Source organism: Mirounga leonina, unplaced genomic scaffold, assembly GCF_011800145.1.
Source record: "Mirounga leonina isolate KUSES-001 unplaced genomic scaffold, KU_Mleo_1.0 Mir_151, whole genome shotgun sequence".
Classification (NCBI taxonomy): domain Eukaryota; kingdom Metazoa; phylum Chordata; class Mammalia; order Carnivora; family Phocidae; genus Mirounga; species Mirounga leonina.
The window spans coordinates 62,354,284-62,376,410 of NW_023270377.1; the positions used below are offsets into that span (position 1 = coordinate 62,354,284).

The 22,127-nt window shown below is 41.8% G+C and overlaps 1 protein-coding gene across 1 annotated transcript in view; it reads left to right on the forward strand.

Annotated features, from left to right (window-relative positions):
• The window catches only part of STK39 (serine/threonine kinase 39), a 310,863-nt gene that overhangs the window by 59,394 nt on the left and 229,342 nt on the right, over window positions 1–22,127 (forward strand). The window contains exons 3-5 of the mRNA XM_035007841.1: window positions 14,759–14,867; window positions 17,950–18,091; window positions 19,510–19,565. Coding sequence (XP_034863732.1) covers window positions 14,759–14,867; window positions 17,950–18,091; window positions 19,510–19,565 — 307 coding nt within the window. The remainder of the gene's footprint in view (window positions 1–14,758; window positions 14,868–17,949; window positions 18,092–19,509; window positions 19,566–22,127) is intronic.

Consider the following 22,127-nt stretch of genomic DNA (forward strand, 5'->3'; position numbering starts at 1 on the left):
TGCTTTTCTTCACTGATGGGTATGCAGAGCTGGGCCAGAGAAGCAGGGGAAAGAGAGAGCAAAGGCAAGTTGGTGTTCCCTCCTATTTTGACACATGTATTTCTTGGAAAGCAGCCCGCATCGCTGCTCGTCCCCTGATGAATTATACCGTCCCTTACAGTTGTGTCGTATACTGTACGACTCACTTTGCTATCACAAGCAGGGTTTTGTTCAGTCCTCATAATTCCAGGGTAGGCCTGCTCTCAGCGCTGACATTCTCTTTTGGAAAACCAGGGAACAGACACAGTTAGATGAACTCGAAGGTCATGTGATGCTGAGTGCAGAGCTGGGTTGGAGAGCCTCTGGCCCTCCGTCCAGAGTCGTGACATAGATAGGAATTACTCCCCAAGCCCTTTTCGGTCATTTTGCCTTTCAGAAATTACCAAATGACCTACACATTTCAGTTATTCAAAATACTGCAGGGTAGCTTGCTTTTGGCTAAGAAGAGGAGTTTGTTTTTTGTCCACGGCAACTTGTTCTTCTTATTCTAAAGGAAGTACGTACATTACATAAATAATTGGAGCTTTGACTGTGGATATGACTATGGTAGAATTGGTTGGTTGCAGGAACATTTGGTTTTGGCTTAAGTGACTCATTATTAAATGAACAGCTTGGCAAATGGTTATTAGTTGCCCGGCAAACTGTGAAGGGTTTGAGAGTTTAGTCTCATAAATATAGTTGTCGTTCTGCCTGCCAATTCTCTTTTTTTTCCTTTTGGCCATTTATTTGAGGATAATAGGAAACTGCAGTGGAGGAGTTAACTGATTGGTTATCCCAGCCCTAATCCCAGTACAAATATTAGTCCAATAGCTATCCACACAAGCTACAAAGTATAATGACATTTGGCTCCAAATGAAGAAGCCTTTTGTTGTTTTCTACATCGGGAATGGAATGTCATTAACAAGAGCTTTTTGTCTTTACTCAGAATATAGCTTTTATTTCAGGCTTAATTACAGCACACTATAGTATAAATTAAGTAGAAGGATAAAGCTGTACTTTTCCAGATATGTTTGGCCTCACATTTTAAATTAGGCTCCACAAGGCATAGATTTCGCTGGGATTGAAGCAACAGATTCCCCGCTAAAACTCAGATTAAAGCAAGGGCTTCCACAATTTAATGTTAATTCCAAAAAAAAAAAAAAACAAAACAACCCCAAACCCCACAAAATATGTATACATTTGAGGCTTTTACCTTCTTCAGAATTTCAGCTGTGCTTTGCTCTTACGGAAATGATGGCTGCATCCTTCTGTCACTTGCGATCACGGTGACCAATAAAATTGTGCCTTTGTCATCTGGCCAGTTTTGAAGGTCACTCTCCCCAAGTGGAAAAAGCACTAAACAAACTGTGGGGAGAGTCGGGTCCTACTTCCGCCACCAACTTGTTTTCTACCTTTGGTCAAGTCACCTCTAACAGCACAGCACTGTTTAGAAAGAGACTTGGATTGGGAAATCTCTCAGATCCCTTTAGGAGTCCTCAAATTCTGTGGCTATACTGAATCTACGCTATTTTTTTTTCTTTTAAATTTGAGTGTACATTTGTATGCCCCGTTTGGAAATAACCACTCACGAATTTGCCCGTGATGATTGTATTTGATCTTGGCACTCTGTTGGAGATCCCATGGCCATCCTGTTGCCAGCAGCAGACTGTTTATACAGGGTCTTTGTGAGGCCTGTGTACATTTGTGTCTGGCAATTCTGGAACCAGCCTTCTGGGCCGACACTGTGGTCCCTGGTCTCTAAGAGCCCCGAGTCGCCCCAAGCCTCCATGTTCTCCCTCTGCTGGCTGTTGGTCAGCAGTTGGTTGCTGGCCATGGGAGCTAATGAAGGTCCTGGTGGAGGCAGCAGGGGGGACACTTTCCTCTGTTTCCCTGGGACCAGGGACCGTAACAGTGTCATTTGGAGATACTCATAATTTAGGCAGAGCTGCATATGTAAAGATCTGGGTGTGATGGCTTTGTGCTTGGCTCATTAATTTGAGGTTTTAGGATTTATGAGTTTGCTTATTAGCAGTTAGTTTATTTCTCTCATTCTCCATCCAACCCCCTGCCCCGCTGCTTAATGCCCACATTGTGTTAAGAGTATAGTATATATGTATAATTATCTATTTTTCCTTTAAAAGGTATATTGATTTTTTGCTTTGATCTTTCCTTAATCTTGAACCTTTGACCTTTTGATGTCTTGATATTTCTTTTTTTTTTTTTTAAAGATTTTATTTATTTATTTAATTGACAGAGAGAGAGAGAGAGACAGCATGAGGGGGAACACAAGCAGGGGGAGCGGGAGAGGGAGGAGCAGGCTTCCGGCTGAGCAGGGAGCCCGACGCGGGGCTCGATCCCAGGACCCTGGGATCATGACCAGAGCTGAAGGCAGTCGCTTAACCAACTGAGCCACCCAGGCGCCCGATGTCTTGATATTTCAAGAGATGGGAGGGGGGATGGTTCTTTAGGATGTTTGTCCTTTGCAAACAGAAAGAAATGGAATATACAGTATGGGCTGCCTAACGTTGCCAGGCTTTTGTGGCCCAGCTGTTGGCACATGAGATCGTGTGGAGCAAGGTTGCTATAATCCTTTCAATTTCTAATACTGCTGTTGCTTGCACTTCTATTATCTCTCTGGGCTCACAATTTGGCAGCGTTTGGACATGCGGTATCCTAATAATCCTTTAATTCTGTGTGTGTGTGCGCGTGTGCACGCATTATGTACAGGTCCGTGCTCTGCATCAGTTCACAAACCGTGCCATGTGTTAACTGGAAGCCTTTGTTCTTGTAAGAAACAGTGGCCACTGGAATCCTTACCTTGTGAGAGAGTTAGGTCATAGAAGTCACTGTTATCAACTGTCTGCTGGCTGTTGGAATGTCTGCCTCCCCAGCTGAAACTGTCACCTCCTACTTGCGACTCCCTTCCGTGTCCCTACACTACACTCTTGCTTCAACCCCCCTAGTAAGGTAGGATTTCCACTCACAGGTCCGATGTGATGGCCTGGAGCAGTTCTGGACAACTGTCCCCGGACTCTGCTTCTTTGTATGGCAGAGGCTGTCCGATTCTGTGGTCATACAGAGTTTACTATACAGGTCTGGCTGAAGGAGGATTCAAGTGGTCATGATTTCTGAAGCAAAGTGATAATTACAGTCCTGGCTTCTCTGAGAAGGAAGGGAGGAAAAGAAACATTAGATGAAATCACTGGTGCTAAATAAGTGGTAATTTAAATAAAATTTATTTACTGTTGAAATGAGTACTGTAATATTCCTCAATGACATTTGGTTCCAGATCTGATATACATTTAGTAATTTATTTGGTAAATATTTAACGAGTTTCCTCATTGTGCTCAGGCCCAAAAGAAGGGTGAGTTTTGGGTGTATGTATCAGAGGACAAAGCAATATGCTTGCTAAAAATTCATCTTAACAGCAATTAGATTAGAAAACCCTAGAACAAATGTTTTTCTTGGCCTTACATGAGTAGCATTTAGTTAAGTTAATTCTTTTTCTAGGCATGTTTTTAAGTTTTCTTAGATGTATTGGAGTTTGGCCTTTAATTATAGTTAAAGTTATAGTTAACCTCTCTAGGTACGATGCTTTGGTGGTTAGTTTTCTAGGAGTCAAGGGCTGTTACTGGTCTGTTCTATATTCCTGACCATTCCAACCTAGATGCTTTGATAATTTCTGAGATTTGTTATGTTAATCCCACATTTTTTAATCCCACAGTGGTATAAATGACTATAATAGGCTTAACACTCTCCGGGACACATTTATAGTTTCAGAGCAGAGCTTGTTAACTGCATGATTATTAACCCCTACTAGATGCTAGACACTGAGCTAGACGATGGGGAAAACAAAGTTGATTGCTGTTTTTTGGGGAGCCTGGGGACTGGTAAATGAGTTTCTTCATTCTTATATTGGGTTGGTGAACTTTTTGAGCTACGGATTCTTTCTGCACCTTTTCCCTCTATTTATCTAGAAATGGTTTAACAGATTCTCTAACATGCATTCCATTGAGGGAGTTCTTGCTTTTCAATAGGAACTTGAGGCTAGCTTAAATGGGTCTGGTCTGACCCACTGTCATGCAAGCTGGTATATTCTAAGTGAAAATGGCCTTGAGGTTTCTTGAAAGAGCTTAATTCTCTGGTTTGTGGTTAACTTCAAAGGTTAGGGATGCTGCTCGAGGGCCCACTCACTTCCCTTAAAATTCCATTTCACCCGTGAATAACTAATCTGCTTTTTTGAAGTCATCTTTCAGTCTCTATCACCAGGTGACAGTGATTTCCACAAATGTGACATGGTCGTCCTTCCCTTTATTTATCCTAAAACCCACTTTTTCCAACCTTCAGGGGACTCTCCTTAAAATTTTTACCCAGCGAATGATGGACATTTTGGTTCATCACCTTACTTGACTTGATGGTTTTTAGACTTTAACCATATCCTTCTTAATATTTTTTCTCTAGACTTGAGTTCTCATATTTTTAGTCTATCTTTGGTCCCTAGTCACAGAAAACTCAGTAGCATTTTCTCATTGCTTCATAAACACCAATGCCATCAAAACTTACAGTTTAATTCCTAGGGGCAGGAGTGCTATGTGTGTAGGAGAAATCATGGCCCTGGGGCCAGGCAAAGTGCTTGTTTCTTCAAGGAAAAAAAAAAAAAAAGAAAAAAAAAGTCTAGTTAAGGGATTCCATTATAAAACAATATTTAATGATCATTATAATATTTTAGCACATGATGGGTGACAAACGTCAGCAAAGTCGTTTCAAAAAACAATGGCCACCCATGGTTGCCCAAACTTGTGATGGAGGGAAAATGGCTTCCTGGGTCAGAGGGCCTGTGTTCTTCATGCGGATCATGGACTTGAGAGGGATCGGTTTCACCTCTGGCCCTCCGTCTCCACATTTGTTCAATAAGGAATTCTACTGATGGCAAAACTTCATCACCAAAGTTCTATTTAAAAATTAATTCTTTTAATGAAATTCCTTTTAATAATCACTTGAACAAAAACACTGATTGCTAGCAAATTACGCTTCATAATTCAGGATAGAATCAAGTCACTCCAGCATTATAGTGTAACAAAAACAATCCAGTGAAAATGCATAGATCTGGGCACACAGTGTGCCATCTGCCTCTCCCATGTACATAATGAAAGAGTTTCTGTCTCCAGCTGGAAAAAAATCTGGCATCTGCCCTTCTTTTCCTGTATCATCTTTATAAGGATATTTTGCTGTGTTTCACTAACAGTGTTCATAGATAAATCAAGAGTTTACTTCCCTCAGAACAAAGCCACTGCCCTCATTTTGCTTTTTCCTGCAATGTTATTTTATTATTTCTTATTTCTCTTGATCTCCTGCTCTTCCCTCTCTAGTCATCTCTCCCTTTCTTCCTACTTTCCTTTCTTGTGTTTAGAGGAACGAATTAGCTACGATTTGTAGGTTATTTTGGAGAATAAAGCTCTAGGTATTTATTTTGCCTAATGGTCATTTGGGAGAACAGTTTAATTATCCCCTAATAGTTTCATTATCTGACATAGGCTTCTCTTATGCTTTAAAAATTAAATTATAATATGTGGGGACCTCTGAGTAGTTCTTTTAGCTAGCAGGGTTCCCCCCTTTTAATTGAGGTTTAAAAAATTTAAAAAACATTTTTTGTATGGTCTTACCTAATCTCTGTAATTGTGTTGATACTTTTGTAAGCCTTGTTTATTGTAGAAAAAAATTTTATACCAGTTTGAGGCTGTCAACTTAAAAAGCTGGAAGCTATAATGTGTGTTCTCTTTATTATAGAAATGAAAGTATTTTTCCATGCTTTTTGAACAAAAGGATTTTCTAATTAGTTAATTATTCATATCCCAGCTCCTACCTCATCATATGTGGTAACAAATTGCATTTGGCTCTTTCTCGTAGAATCTTTTATACCAAGGGTATAGCATTAAAATACAAGCCAACTTCACTGAATGTGGTACTATTTTGAGCATTTCAGGTCACAAACATTAAATTTTGTCCTGCTATTTGTCCCTTGCCACCAAGTATTTTTGTACAGTTTGGTGTTTGTGTTTACCAAAGTATAGTCCAACTGAAGACAGGATTAGGAATGGGAAACTTTTAGACATTTTGAAGACATACATTTTTAAGAAATTAGAGAATAACTGTTATTTATGCAAAACTATTTTTACAGCTCTAAAGTTACGTTAGCTGGGAATATGTATGATTTGATCACAGAAAACATTTTTCATTTTGGAACTTCAAATTTAAAAGTCATAGTTGATTCAGATAATAAATGTACTAATTGAATTTACTTTTAAGTGTTTTTATACATTTGTTAGAAATGGCTTGCTAAAATGTTTAACATCTCATTTTTTCCCCAAAGAGTAAGCAGAAATGAATATTGCAAGGACATGTGTTTCTGCACTTGCATGTGCTCAGTAACAAAGAGACCCAGCACATACTCATTTTCAGAGTAGGAGAAAATGGGGAAAACACGCCAAGATTGAATACGACTTTAGTTACATATTGTTTGTTTTTTTTATACCTCACTTTTGCTGTCCTCATGGACTTCTGGAAAATGTTGTTGGCTTGGGTTGAGGCAGATGATTTTGTTCTTTCCTCTGTTATCTTCTTTATTTTGGTTTGGTTATTTCCACAATTAATTGGCTGCTGTGGAAACAGAAGGACTGTGGAATCCTCGGGGAGAAGGTCGGAGAGTGCCGGGCAGGGCTCCGGCCGCTTCTGCAAGAGGGCTGTTCCCTGGCAAAACCCCAGGCTGCAGACAGTAGTCGCCCCCCACTCCCAAGGTGTGGGACAGGGGGCACCACAAAAAATAAAAAGACACATTTGACCTCACATTCTCATCGTTGGGTGATGAAGCCAAATAGAGCAGCTGTGCTGAAAGTTGGCCTGGAGGTTTCCAGCAACATCAGTTGGCTGACAAGAAAAATTCTTCCTGTTTCTGTTTTTAATGAAGTCTTCAACTTTACTTTTCCCAGGACTCCCAACTGTAGTCGATTAAAAGACCAAATAGCAGTTATTGATAGCGGAATCTGATTTGGATCCCAGGAGGGCCAACGTAAGAGCTTCCAGAACCCATAGGGCATCCTTATTACTGTTGGCTGAAGAACTTCGCAGCCAACTCTGGAAGAAATCGGCTCCTCCGCATTGAGTTTTCCTATAGTATTTCAGCATCACATTTTTATTCTTTGTGTTCTTTTCCCCTCCTTGTTTCTTTTGAAGAAAAGAACTAGACCAGTGGCTTCTTAGATTTCCAGGCAAGATTCTTCCATTTCGTTTGGACAGTTTCTGCTTAGTGCCCAACTTCGCAACATCATCACCAAGTGTCACCAAGCCGTAGGCCCTGGGATGTCCGCTCATTCTGTCAGCAAACAGACACTCGCCCATTGTGATTGCCCTGCTGATTTCGAGAGATTTTCCTGCCCTCCAACTCCCATGACACTCTGCCTTTTACAACTGCTCTCTCTAGTTTTAAATACTTCTCTACAAACACTGGTTAAGGCTGTCACAGAATTTATGCTCCCCTTCTCCTAATTTTTTGACAATATTTCCCCATCTTCAAAATATCTAGACTTCTCCCATTTCTAATCCTGCCTTCAATGGACTATCCTTGGATAAAGACAGATACCAAGTCATAGGAAAAAAACTACAAAACTAAATGGCAAGGAACATTGGTCGATTCCTTTGTAAGGGGTACAAGTCGAAATATTTGACTTACTCTTTCTTGACAAGGTTTCTCCCTCTTGATAATCTTATTCCAAAAGAGGCAAGAGTTTGCTGCACATATGATGTCTAATTTTTTATAATTAAAATACCTCCTAATGACATTTTCATGACTGAAAATGACAGGACAAAAAAAATCTGTCGCTCTTGGAAGAGCTTTGTCAATCTTTTTCTTCCATTTCGTGGATGACATTTGATATCATTGAGGTTTATGGTTTTTGTTTTTAATTCTGCCACTGACAGTATTGGGCTATTTATGACTAGGGATTAGGTTACCCTTCATTGTGATGCTGATGTTACAGCATTGTAAGCTGGAGAATGACTTTCTGAAAAGTGTTTTTATTTAACACGGTTACCCTCATCATTTAAAGATTTCTTTAAATGCTAGCAGGATGTTGCATGCACTTTAAAGATGTATCTGGAGAGGTATCTCTTGCATTTGGAAGTGTATGTTACATATGGTAGTATTTATAAATCACAGATATTTTTTCCTTTTTAGATTAAGTTGCAGTGTGGCTAAGTGCCTTTCTCTCAGCATTCTGTTGAAGGAATGAAGCATCTCTCAGTGCTTAGCTCCAAAGCAGTGGTTCTCAACTTTGGCCTAACATTTGAGACTCACCTGGGAGCTTTTGAAAAATTTCATTCCCAGACTGTTATCCTAAACCAATTTACATCGGCATCTCTGGGGCTAGGATCCAGGCACTGGTATTTTTTTAAAGCTCCCCAGGCGATTTCAATATGCAACCAAGGTTGAAAACCACTGTTTGAGAATAAAGTTAGAAATAGCATCTCCTCAGATTTGACTGCACATGATGTTGGAGGTTGAGAGGTTTGATTCCTAACTATAAGGCTGAATAGGATATTTTGCCACCAATATCAGATAAAGAAGAATCTATTTAGGCTTTACATAAGCTGTGAAAATATGCTAATTTGGTTCAGTATAGTTTAATATTTTGAATTCAGAATCCATTTAAACTGTTCCCTTTCCGTAATGAAATTTCTTTCCTTTCCGTGCTTTGTGAATCTCTCCTGGTTTTAGGGGCAAAAGAAACTAGGCTTTAACTTTTCCTCATTCTTAGATCTTCAAACTCTTTTCTATGCTCTGTGGTTTTTTACTTTTATTTTTTAAAGATTTTATTTTTTGAGTAATCTCTACACCCCCAGTGTGGGGCTGGAACTTCCGACCCTGAGATCAAGAATCGAAAGCTCTACCGACCCAGCCAGACAGGCGCCCCTGTGCTCTGTGTTTGAACCCTTTGCGTAAGTATTTGTGTAGACTCCTTATCGCAAAAGGGTTTGAGGCAGTGTCCATCACAGCTGAAGTGTGACAGGGTGGTAGCAATTAAACACAGGCTGAAATCCTTAGGAAAACCCCAGGGGGAGACAGCGTAGAGTCAGGAAGGAAGCCACAAGTTCATGGCCCAATGACCTGTACCCATGTTATGGACGTTCTCAGAGCCAGCCGGGTGCCCGGGCGCCTTCTGTGATGTTTCTGTAGGGACAGGTGAGCACTGCTGCCATCGGCTGTCTCTGCACCTTCAGGGCTTAGTCAGCAACTTAGGACACTTGAGAGAAGTGATCCTTGTCACCCGCGAGGAGGGGACTGAGACATGGAGAGCCTGGCTTTTACCATTTGTGTTAGGTGCTAGGCATTCTGCAAGGGCTTTTATAGCTCTTATATTGCTTATTTCACAAAAATCCCAGGTAGACAGCAGTAATAATCTCCTTTTACAGAAGGAGGCTGAGGTTCAAGGCCACGGGATAACCTGCGCGGGTAATGGAGCTGGTCAGTGGCTCAGCCACGCTTCCAAGCCAGCCTCCCAGGTCTTTCTGAAGTGGCTTCTGCTGGGTCCCACCCCTGTTAATCACAGTTCTTGTTTGTCCTCTACTATTTATAGGAGAGAGGTTTTTTTTTTTTTGGTGGTGGTGGTGGTAGGGGAACAAAGGCCGTATGAAAGTATTAGAAAAATACCCACAAAAATATTTAAGCACACTTTATTTTCATTTTTTCAGTTTTTGGTTTTTTTGGTAGTTTTTTTTTTCCTCCCAAGCAATCCTATTTCCAGGATATTCTGTGGTAGGATACTCTGCGTTTTTTGTGTCCCCCACCAAACCTGGACTATCCCACACCAGGGGCCTACGTCAGGCCCCGGTTGGGCAGATTTGGCTGGGCTGGTCCAGCAGCAGTGGGCGGGGGTCCCTGCTCAATCTGTCTCCCGCCCACTTTGCTCCCAGCAGAGGGATGCTGATGTGGCTGCCGCTTGAATTCTAGCAGATGGGAAGGACTTTTTCTTGCTATCCCATTTTAGGCCCGTTTTCCCACTCCTGTGAAATTTCATTGGTGATGTGTTTCAGATGAAGCCGCATGAGCAGATCCAGCTCTTCAATCCACGGGCAAGATTAAATCCTGTGTCCTAGCTTGGTTTGGCACTTGATGACATGTCTGTCTTACTCCACTAGACTTCCAAGGGAGTGACTGTGTTCTCTTCCTTGACTATAGTTTTGGCCAATGTGTTGCCTGGACTTCAGAGTTCTGTTAAGTTCTTCTGACTTTGACCTCACGTCTTTCTCTCCCTTTGAATTTTTTACCCCTTCCCGTAGTTGTGAAATTCAAACCGCTTTAATAATAGTCTCTCTTTTTTTCTGTCTTTGCTTCTTACCCCTTTCTTCCGTCACACACAGCTAGGTGGTGCCTCTGGGCTTAGCCCCCCCACCCCCTGCCTCCGGCTGTGACCCCATCGCCTTCACGGCCGCCGATGGAACTACTTCCTTTTAGGCGCCCTCCACCCAAGTGCCTCTCCGGCTGCCTTCTACCACTTGGCCACTCAGATTCTGGTTTTTGGACCTAAAGGGTCGGCATCATTTGGAAGCCTGATAGAAATGCAGAATCTCAGGCCCCACCCCAGACTGACTGGGTCAGAATCTGCATTTTCATACCGTCCCCAAGTGATCAGCATACACAGTCAGGTTTGAGAAGCATTGCTCCAAATCACGCATCTGTGGATTGTGTCCTAGTTAAGGGAATAGGGAATTAGAACCCATTCATTCTGTAGGGAGAATTGGATAAATCTTTTTTTTTTTTTTTTTTAATCATACCCATTTATTCATCTTTGGGCAACACTTTTGTCCGTTTTAGGGATAGGAAGAAATGAATATGTTTGGGAATAATTGGCTTTGCCTATCCTGTGAGTGAAGTTAAGGTTTTGGGAAAAGCTTGGATAATATAGCTGATGGAAGGATTCAAATAGCAGCTATCATCATTGTTTTGAAAAGAAATGGAGAGGGACACCTGGATGGCTCAGTCGGTTAAGCGTCTGCCTTCGGCTCAGGTCATGATCCCAGGGTCCTGGGATCGAGTCCCGCATCGGGCTCCCTGCTCAGCGGGGAGCCTGCTTCTCCCTCTGCCTGCCATTCCCCCTGCTTGTACTCTCACTCTCTCTCTAGCAAATAAATAAATAAAATCTTAAAAAAAAGAAAAGAAAAGAAATGGAGAACAGAGTTCTGTGGAAAGGACATTTGATTCACAAAATATTTCTATTTTCAAAATATAAAATTTAAAAATAGTATGCAATTTTCTTAATCAGTTCAGGGTGTTATAAGAAAAATTCTGTAGATTCGATGGCTTTTAAACAACAGAAATGTATTTCTCACAGTTCTGGAGGCTGGAAGCCCAAGATCAGGGTGCTGGCATGGTCAGGTGGGGGCCTTCTTCCAAGTATAGACTTCTCCCTGCTTCTTCATGTGGCAGAAGGGGCAAGCTCGCTCTTTGGGGTCTCTTTTATCATGGCACAAATATCATTCATGAGGGCTCCATCCTCAAGACTCAGTCACCTCTCAAAGGCCACCCCATTTCCTAATACCATCAGCTTACAAATTTTGCAGGGGGCACAAACATTCAAACCATAGTGGAAATATAAATATATACATGTAAAAATTTGCATCTCTCTAGAAGGCAGCTAAACAAAAGGCTTCTGTATAAACTGAAATAAGGGTTGGATAGGCAGGTAGAACAACTCATTCCTTCTTCTTTAAGTGCATGTCTACACTATTTGTGGAAATACTCTTTATCATGGGGGTTCGGTGATAGCACAGGTCATACGCTGAGGCAGAGTGGCTGGGGTTTCTCCCTAAGGCAGGTTCCATCATGTCATTGAGCATTAGAGGCTCTACTTGCATGGAAAGGCTTGTGCAGGAAATTGGCTGGTGTAAGATTTGGGGTATGGACCCCCTAGCCAAGCGGTGAAGAAGGACAGCGAGGCTGCATGGAAGGAGAGTGTAGGTTAAGGGTGGTCAGACCTTTGCAAGTCCGCTCTGAGGTTTCCCATCTCTTCTTCTATCTGCCCTTATGTTGCTCCTTGGGGTGTATTAGTAGGGGCAGTAGCTATGTCCCCCAGCTCCTTTTTAAAAAGATTTTATTTATTTGAGAGAGAGAGAGAGAGAATGCAAGCACGAGCAGGGGGAGGGGCAGAGGGAGAAGCAGACTCCCCACTGAGGGAGCCTGACCCGGGGCTCGATCCCAGGACCCTGAGATCATGACCTGAGCTGAAGGCAGCCGCTTAACCAACTGAGCCACCCAGGCGCCCCTGTGTTCCCCACCTTTTTTCTTTTAAATCCTTAGGACCTTTAAAATGTCCAGCTGGTACCTCTTAGACCCCAAATTTTGAAGTATTAGAATTTGATAAGTTATATCCACAGGTTATTTAAAAGAGTTTCTCCCTGGGGCTCCTGGGTGGCTCAGTCGGTTAAGCGTCTGCCTTTGGCTCAGGTCATGGTCCCAGGGTCCTGGGATCGAGCCCCACATCGGGCTTTCTGCCTAGCCGGAAGCCTGCTTCTCCCTCTCCCACTCCCCCTGCTTGTGTTCCCTCTCTCGCTGTCTCTCTCTCTGTCAAAAAAATTAATAAAATCTTTAAAAAAAAAAAAGAGTGTCTCCCTAGGTTAATTAAAAGAGTTTTTTTTCCCTTTCTCCCGCCCTCTATCCATCTCCCCCCGTTCCCCTTTTTCCCCTCTCTCACCCCACACACCAATGCTCCCACGCATGCACATGTGCACCCCCCCTCCCCGCCACACACACAGTTTGCCACTACAATGTTGGAGAACCTGATAATCTGGGTAGGAAGTGATACCAGTCATCTACATGGAAAGCATGAGAAAACGTGTTTTTCCAGACTCTGGCCCAATTTTGCTTCCGTGCAGAAGAATTTCCTTTCATGTAGGCATTGGTTATTCATTGGTTATTTATTGTTCATTTTGATTAATGATTTAAAAGTTTGGAGTTCAAAAGCTAGACAAGCATTCATTTGCATTGGATGTAAAATGGTGAGAATGTAGAGCACCCATACTTTCAAGAAACATTATTCTCCTTTCTGTGAGCAAGGGGGGCATCTGTGTAGAGAGGCCCCTACCTAATTCTGCAGGCCTCCCAAGTGGGCCATCCATTCCCACAGTGAGCAACTGCTGGTGACTTGAGATAGGACTGGTCCGGGCAGTGTTCCATTTCTCCTTCAGAGGCGTCTTGTGGTATCAAAACCTAACACTTGAAACAGGTGGAAACTGGACCTCGGGTTTCAGATCTTGTTCAAAGGACAGGAGTAGCCGACTTGAAAAGTGTCAGATTTAGAAGACCTGTAATTAGTTAAATGGTTGAGGGGAAGGATGAAGGGAAAGTATTGCTATATAATGAAGATGGAAAAAATAGTGATTTTCTTCTATATTTATCCTTGGTAAAGGCACTTGTAACACATACACAAACCTTAGTATATATGTTTATATATGTCATGGTATTTTGGCCAAGTTATCTGACATATAGGGTCTTGGCAATTGGAGGATCAAGTGGGACTGGATATGCAAATTTGCAGTTCCAATTGGAATATTCTGGCCAGGAAATTAGCAGTTAATTCAAAGTTAACTAGATGCTCATTATTATTGAAAATATTTGTAAGATGCATAAATACACTTTTCTTTCATCATAAATACATAATAGCATAAATAAGGTTTCTTTGGTGACTTAATGTTATTTTTTGTGGCTTTTGGACAGCACCTTGAAAGCCAGTTATGCTGGTCTGGTGCCTTTAATTGAGGGTTAGCATTTGACTGAAGCTTTATAGGAGAAATCTGGCAATAACTTAAAGTGACACATCAAAACCAAGGGGAACTTGAGTATCGCAGGAAAATGTGGTTTATTGAAGTAACTTATTGTTTGATTTCAGAACTTTATTGTTTTATGTCTCTGTATGAAAGTTATTTCTCCTCAGTAGTAGTGTTTCCTGCACTGTGACACACAAAGCATTATTTAATTGCATTGTTAATATGGATTCAACTATGACGGTTTATCTACTGCGGGACTTCTCAGAGCCTTTGACAGTACTAATATTCCCTGTGACCCTGTTAGAGGGAGATGTAGGACATGATGTTCCCCAAGCTTATCACTTTGCCTGCCTCTCTCCCTTTTTTTTTCTTCATGGACTATCTACCATGAAATAGACTTTGGGAAATTACGCTCTTGTGTTTTCATATGTATTTGCTCATTTATAACATCACAGCAGTCCTAAGAGACAAACAGTTTGGGACGAGGGAGGAGCTAAGGCCCACCGGAGTTGAGGCTGGCCGTGGGACCCCGTCCTCTGAGGACTCACTCAGTCTTTTCTCTCTCCGTCCAGGCCTTCGGTGCAGGTAGGAGGCCCTCAGTCCTGTGTGGCAGGGCTCTCTGCTGCAGAGTAGGGGGTGATCTGGGTGATAGGCCCATCTGAAGTTTCTCTGTCCTGTCCTTCAGGTCCACAGGGCTCTCTGGTCTCGGGAGAGGCCTTTCTCAAGTCTAGCACGTTGATGATGAGGGTGAATTAGTTAGTTCTCATGTAGCTTCATTGAACTCAAGGTTTAGGCAGCGCCCCCAGGTAGGCTTTTAAGTAAGAAAGGTGCCCAGGTACTCAGTTGTGGTTTCCCTTCTGTTTTGTTTCCTGATTTTTTGCCCCAGGGTACTATGTCATATTTTGTTTTGTTTTGTTTTTTATAGAAGGAAATTCAAGCCATGAGTCAGTGCAGCCATCCCAATGTAGTGACCTATTACACCTCTTTTGTGGTAAAAGATGAACTTTGGCTGGTCATGAAATTACTAAGTGGAGGTAAGTAGGTTTTGTTATTTGCTTGTTGTTGTTGTTTTTTTTCCTTTTGTGTGAGCCAGCGTATTGACTAAGACTTTAAATTTGGTCCCCTCCCTTTTGTATTTAAAAGTTTTGCTTGTTTATTATTTACCTAGAGAATAAAGCCTGGATTGCACTGCCTCGACTGTCTGTGCCTTCTCCGTAGAGGGGAGGCTCCCTAAGTATCTTCTGTGCTCTCTCTGTCCTCCTACACCTCACCTGCGTGGCTCCTCAGCCCAAGAGGTCTGTCCTTCCTTCTCCAGGTGATCAAGTCTGAACACCGCACATGCTCTCTGCAGCCTCCCCCATGCTCATCAGAAAAATTAACCAGTCCTTCCTCTTTAAACTCTTTGTTTTTAATATTATTCGAGTCCTTACTACATCGCAGTATAATGAATTCTTCCAGTGCTGTTCGTTCAGAGTTCGTTCAGTGATGATGGACATGTTCTAGAGCTGGGCGCTCCAGTTTCTACTAGGCACATGTGGCCCTTGAATACTTGACTTGTGGCCCGTGTTCCTGAGGCACTGAATTTCTATTCAGTTTTCATCAGCTTCTATTTAAATAACTGCAGATGGCCCGGCCCGCGGCTGCAGTGTCAGACGGGGCAGATTTAGATTAGATTCCGACTTGCCGAGGAGAGCACGGTCTCCTGTACTTCTCATTTACTGAACCTGGCACCCAGTGGGAGCTCAATAAATATTGCTTCAGTTGAATGGAGAAGAGCTTTCTGCAAGTTGATCTGAAGTGGCACTATTTTCATCCTGTGTTTGCATTTGAAAAAGCAGAGGAGCTTTCCCTCTGGCCTCAGGTCACCAGAGTTACAAAAGCCACTGACAGTTTACCTTACAAGACACTTTGACATTCCCATATTTTTCCTTTTAATCTTTTACCATCACTATTTGATAAAGAATGGTAATGAGAACCATTAACTTTATGGAACACTTACTCTCTGGCTAGATCCTGTTCAAGGCAATTTACTTGAATCTGGACAGCATCTTTGAATGGCAGGTGTCACCGTCCCTGCTTTTCAGAAAGTTCCCCGAAGCTCTTGGGAGAGTTAGGCAGCTCGCCCAAGGTCACCTACATAGTAGTTGTTAGTGCTGGAAAGAAGTGGTGCTGGGACCTGTTGACTTAAAAGCTACGAGATGCCGCAAGAATTATCACCTTCATTTTACAGACAGGGAAATGGAAGTTTAGGAAGCCCAAGTGATTTTCTTTGTAACACCCAGCATCTCTCACTCCTTCTGTATCTTTCCCAGACATGAAGTATGGTTTAGGAGCAGAGGAGAACATTTTGAGGTGCCTGGATGAAGCCCAAACTGGCACCGCAGAATTTATATTGTAGAGCCCATTTTAATCTGCAGACCTAGTTCCAGTGAAGGCTGACTCGTGGTGGTGGTGGTGGTGGGGGGCAATCTTAATTTCTTTCCTTTTTTTTTTTTTTTTTTGAAGAAACTCTTGGATCCAGCAGAGGCCCAGAACCGAGAGGACAAATATGCCGTAATTGCCTTGGGTCTGCTTGTGCAGGTCTCAGTGGGGAGCCTGGGAGAGCGGAGTCCGGTTCTGTTCCCAGTCTTGTCAATCCTATTAGTCATTGTTTCCATGAGGGCCTACTTTGGTTTTTAATTAAACATGAAAAGAAAGAAATGAGGGAAAAAAGAAAAAGGCAGCTTGCTGGAGCCAGACTACAGTGTTGGAGGGTCGGGACTGCCCCTGGGCTCTGGAAGACCTGTGCTTTGGCAGGAAGATGACCTTCACCGAGCCTCTTCTTGCTTGGTTCCCCCAGCTTGGAGGAGACTGAGAAATTCTGGTGACCTGGGACCCTGGGCAGCCCCAAATACTCAGCTCAGGCTGAGGATTTTGCTTCCTGTCTTTATTTTGATCCCAGTTAACCTTTTATAAGCTCGAAAATATCCCCAATCCCCTTGCCCGAGGACTTGAAAGAAAATGTCATTGTCTTTTTAAAAGAATCCAATTTCGTCAGCCTCCCTGGGCTTTAGGTAAGAAGAACAGGTTTTAAACGGGTTTCTACAGGTCCGGGAGACCTGGGCAGATGTGGACTCTTGCTCATTTTTCTTTCAGCAGGCCAGAAATGCACACATGCCTGGTAGGGTATATCTTTATAAGATAAAAATGAAACATTTTTGGAAGTCTCATTTTCTCAATTGTTAACAAATTTAAGAATCAATGAATAAATAGATGTTTCTCTGAGGGGGGAAATATGCATTTGTTTTCTTTTATAATATTTTATCCCATTAAATCTTTTAATGAGGGGCAGGCAGCTAGTCTGGTGTAGTAATACCTGATGGGGAAACTCAATTCTCCCAGTTAATCATAGAGAGCCTGGAGCCAGATTCAGATCCTGAGGTAAGCCATTTGTTAACTCTTCAGAAATGTTGAACCCCCAGGTAATTATGGCTTTTAAAATGACCAGGAGGTTTGGAATATTAATTAATATGTGTTGAAACATGAACTCACAGTGCCAAGGATACTAATCTGTTTATGGTAACAAAGTACTGTGTATTTATTTCATTATGGAAGTCAGCGCATTATGCATCAAGTGAACAAAAATAAAGATTGCCGAGAGTCACAGAAAGGAAGCTTCTGGTTATAAGCAGGGGTCTAGTGGCAACATACTTTTTTTTTCTTCCTTCCCACCTGTGTTCTAGATGTCCAGGAAGATTTGCGCTTCTCTCTCTCATCAGTTCACAGCTGTCTGTTTCCCTGGCCTCTTCCTCCTTTGGTTTTTCACTTCAAACATTTTGAACCCTGTTTTGAGCCTGTAACCAGTTGTGTATGTGTAGGAGAAAGGAATTAGCCCTGAGGTGACCCTGAACAATCTTGTGGTCCCTGACCCGGAATTCTTCTCATGCCGGAAGTGCTCTTGCAGACTTGGATATAGGGTTTCTGGTTCTGTGCCGCCATGCAACTGTATGCCTTGGAGGGGGAGATTGTGTTAAATAAACCAACATATTTTGACATTTCCACTTAATTTTCTAAATAGCGGAGCCCAACCTAGAAAGGTACCGAAGATGCTTACACAAAGTTTTCACTTCTGTCTAGGTTCAATGTTGGATATCATAAAATACATCGTCAACCGAGGGGAACACAAGAATGGAGTACTGGAAGAGGCAATAATAGCAACAATTCTTAAAGAGGTTTTGGAAGGCTTAGACTATCTGCACAGAAATGGTCAGATTCACAGGTAGGATTTCTGCAAAGTTATTTAAATTCAGCCATTTGTATCTTTAGCTCCGGCTTGTAAAGAATATTAAGGGAACATGTGTTGCAGGTAGGCATCAACATTATTTCAGAGCTAGGCCGAATAGATGTGGAGAAAGTACTTAAGAAAGAAGCAAGTGAATACGTTCGGATGAAATATATTAGTACCCGCAGGACTGGCTTATCTGCTCTCACTGAAATAGAAGCAGAACATAAAAAGTACCGAGTGAGCTCATTAAAAAAAATCAGTTAACATGCTCCTCTTGAAGTAGGCTCAGTTGAGCAGGATAGCATCTCTGCCTTTCTAATGTAGGCAGAACTGGTCCAGACATTGTAATATGTTCATTACTTTTGGCATGGTGGTGTGAAGAAAGGGGGAACTAATTTCATCTTCTTTTGTGACATGAAATGCTCATTCTTTCAGTAGCCAAACAGCCTAAAATATGAGTGTTTGATGTTTCAAAAGGGTTCGTGTTACTTGGGCCCTTAGGAATAGCTGCAAGTAGGGGCGCCTGGGTGGCTCAGTGGATTAAGCGTCTGCCTTCGGCTCAGTTCATGATCCCAGGGTCCTGGGATTGAGCCCCACATCCGGCTCCCTGCTCAGCGGAGAGCCTGCTTCTCCCTCTCCATCTGCCTGCCACGATGCCTGCTTGTGCTCTCTCTCTCTCTGTCCAATAAATAAATAAAATCTTTTTTTTAAAAAAAAGGAATAGCTGCAAGTAAATAGCCATTTATTAGTAATACTCACATTGTAATTCCCCTGCCTTGAGCTCTACGTGGCCTATATATTTAAGGATATTTGCCAAGTGTTTCAGTAGTTAGAAAAAAAATATTACCTTAGATATCAAACTTGTAAATTGTCATTTTTCTTTTGAAGAGTTAAGACTTCTATATGGTGAAGAAATATATTATAGAATGTTGTAATTAGTATTTATAGTCAGCATCTCCCCAGAGGAGAGGCTGATCCAATCCATTGTTTAAGAAGCCACCGGGATTAATTTGGAGTTGCACCCCAGACACATTTGAGTGGAAGTAGAACAGCTTTACATAGAATTTTCAGCTTTAATTCTCGATAAAATGATGGTATGGTGAGTCAATGGACAGCCTCTAACTCTATAACATAAAGAATGTACTCACTACTGATTTAATTCAATTTGGATAATGATTCCATATAAACTATTTGTTACTAAAATCCTAACCATCTCCCAGGAGCAAGCTATATAAAATCACAACTTATCCCTATAACTTAAAAAATCTGTGATATAATTTTCATATTTATAAAATGTTAATTATGTTAAATAGCTACATTATGTGATGTGTTTTTAAATCTCTCTGAGTGGATTAATGCAATATAATGTCTGTATTCCATAATTTATTCTCCATTTTTTTTTTTCCTAACAGGGATTTGAAAGCTGGTAATATTCTTCTGGGTGAGGATGGTTCAGTACAAATAGCAGGTAAAGCTGATAAAAATAAAAATTCTTTTGACAGAAATGTTACAGTTTCAAGGAATATCATTATTATCATTTCAAGGGATATCATTCATTATCATTCCAAATAAATAATGAGTGAATGAATAAATGAATGAATGAATGAATGCCTGTAATCTATTTTAAGAATGTATCTGGGCTGCCCTGTTCTAGAATGTTTGGGTCTGAGGCAGAATATTTTTCCTATTATTATTATTTTTTAAGATTTATTTGAGAGAGAGAGAGAGAGTAAGTGGTGGGGAGGGGCAGAGGGAGAGGAAGAGAGAAACTCAAGCAGACTCCCCGCTGAGCGTGAGATCGTGACCTGAGCTGAAACCAAGAGTTGGACGCTTTACCAACTGAGCCACCCAGGCACCCCCCTTTTTTCCCTATTATTTTGATAAATTTTTGTTAGATCATCCAATAAACAGTGCTATTTCAGAACATAGCCTTTTGATAAAGACAATTTTACTTTCAATTTTATTTTTTCTACCTTTCAGGTTGAATAAAGGTGGTATTTACGTGACTGCAAGAAAAGCACTTTTGAGAGTTTTTCTGACGAGTTTGAAAGTTTAAAACACTGTACCCTTCTATTAATTTAAGCCCCTGGACTTCTGAAGAGGTGGCTGAAAGCATTGTCAACCCTTAAAGTCTCTGGGTTATTTTGGTCTTACACCCACCCGTGTGCCCATGCCTGGCTGTTGATGGCAGTTGGCCTGCAGGTGCAGTGGGTGTCTGTAGAGGGAATGCACCAGACAGGTGGCCTCTGCGTGCAGAACTTGTCATTTTGTTATTGTGCCGAGAGTAACTGGAAAGGCCTGGGATAAAATGTAGCCGTGTCTATATTGACTCTTGTTTCACCCCATGTCCAGGAAGGCCTGCCTCCACCATCCTCTCAGCCATCTCTGCTTTTTGCATTTTTGACTGGACGGTCCTTCCTTGACCTGCACTGTCCCCGTCACCGCAGGGTGCTCAGCCTTCTGGCTTCCAGGCACTGAATATTACTAACAGCATGTCCTGGCAGCATCCTTGGCGCGAATCGTTCATGGGGCTCCTATTGTGGAAGAGCACCAAAGCTCGCCCCAAATCTTTCATTAGCCTGGTATGCTGCTCTCTGAGTTGGAGTGGAAGAGGCCTCTCTTCCAGTATTTAGGGTTTAGGGTCTTTGCATATCAAGTTCTTAGAGCAGAGTTGATCACACTCCTTGGTTCTAGTTTTGTTTCTGGACAAATGCGAGGATCTGGGGTATTATTGGAAATGCGAGAGCTCAGCAGAAAACAAACACACCCCCAACACAAAGGATAAGCCTTGAGTCATCTCTTTGATTCATTGTTTGTTCCTCTCTAGGTGCCAGAGAACCTGTCAGGTGATGCCTGGTCTGTATGACAGGCACAGTGCTGACCTTGGGCTCTGTGTTTAGTTGGGTACATTCAAGGGGACTTTTATTTATTTCCTTTTAAAGGGAGAAAAGATGTTTTAAAAATATAGAAGGGAAACAGAATATATTTCAAATCAAATGTTTCTTCCCTGGAAAACTAATAATGAAAGTGTTATCCTTTATTATTCCTCTCATTGAAGAGATACATTGAGTCAAATACAGTCATTGGCTTGAGACCACTGTGGAGGCACTCTGTGTATCAGTTAAACACGGAGCCTTGGCATCAAACAGGCCTGGTTTCAGACCCATGGAGCAGAGTGGGGCAGGTTGTTGCATCTCTAAGCCTCAGTTTCCCCATCTGTGAGATGGTGATGATTGATACTGCCTATCATTCGAGAAGACACAGATATCCTGTGCGCCTGTTGAAACTTAAGATTCAGGGTCCTGTAAGTGCTTTGTATTTCTGGGAGTTGCAGAATGTTCTAGGTGGAGAGGAGAAGCCAACCTGCAATCAGGAGGTATTTCTGTGTAGGCATTTTTGTTAAGTTGTCTAAAGCTATTTCAGAAGAAAGGAACTTATTAATCCTTAGGACTCCAGTGAATCGGTATGAATTTTTAATTTTAAAGAAATAGACATATTCATACCTAACTTTGATTTTTAATTTTGTATTGTCTGTATTACAGAGGGTTTCCCAAATTGTGTAAGCTTCATGTCCCATGAAACAACTGCTGATATGGTTGTTAAAATAAGTACGTAAATGTGAGAAATGCTTAGTACACCCAAAATGTGCAGTAGGCAGGGATACACATTATAAGCTTATTTATTGGAGCACTGTTTCTGGTTGCAGGAGATTGGAAACAACGTAGGTGTCCCAGTTAAATATGGTAGATGGCCTCTCTGCATTATGGGAGAGCCACCAGCTGTCATGGAGAATGAAAAGCCCGCTATACACTGATGTGAAGGAAAAAAATCTCCAGGCTATGTGGTTAAGTGAATACAACAGGGTGAAATAGAATGTGTATGTCACCTTTTGTGAAAGAAATGGGGAGAAATAAGAATATCTCTATATATTTATACAAAGAAACATTAGAAGGATAACGAGGAGTGGGACTGTGTGGTGTGTACCCTCTATAACGTTTTGAATTTTGAACTGTGTAAAAGTATGACCTGG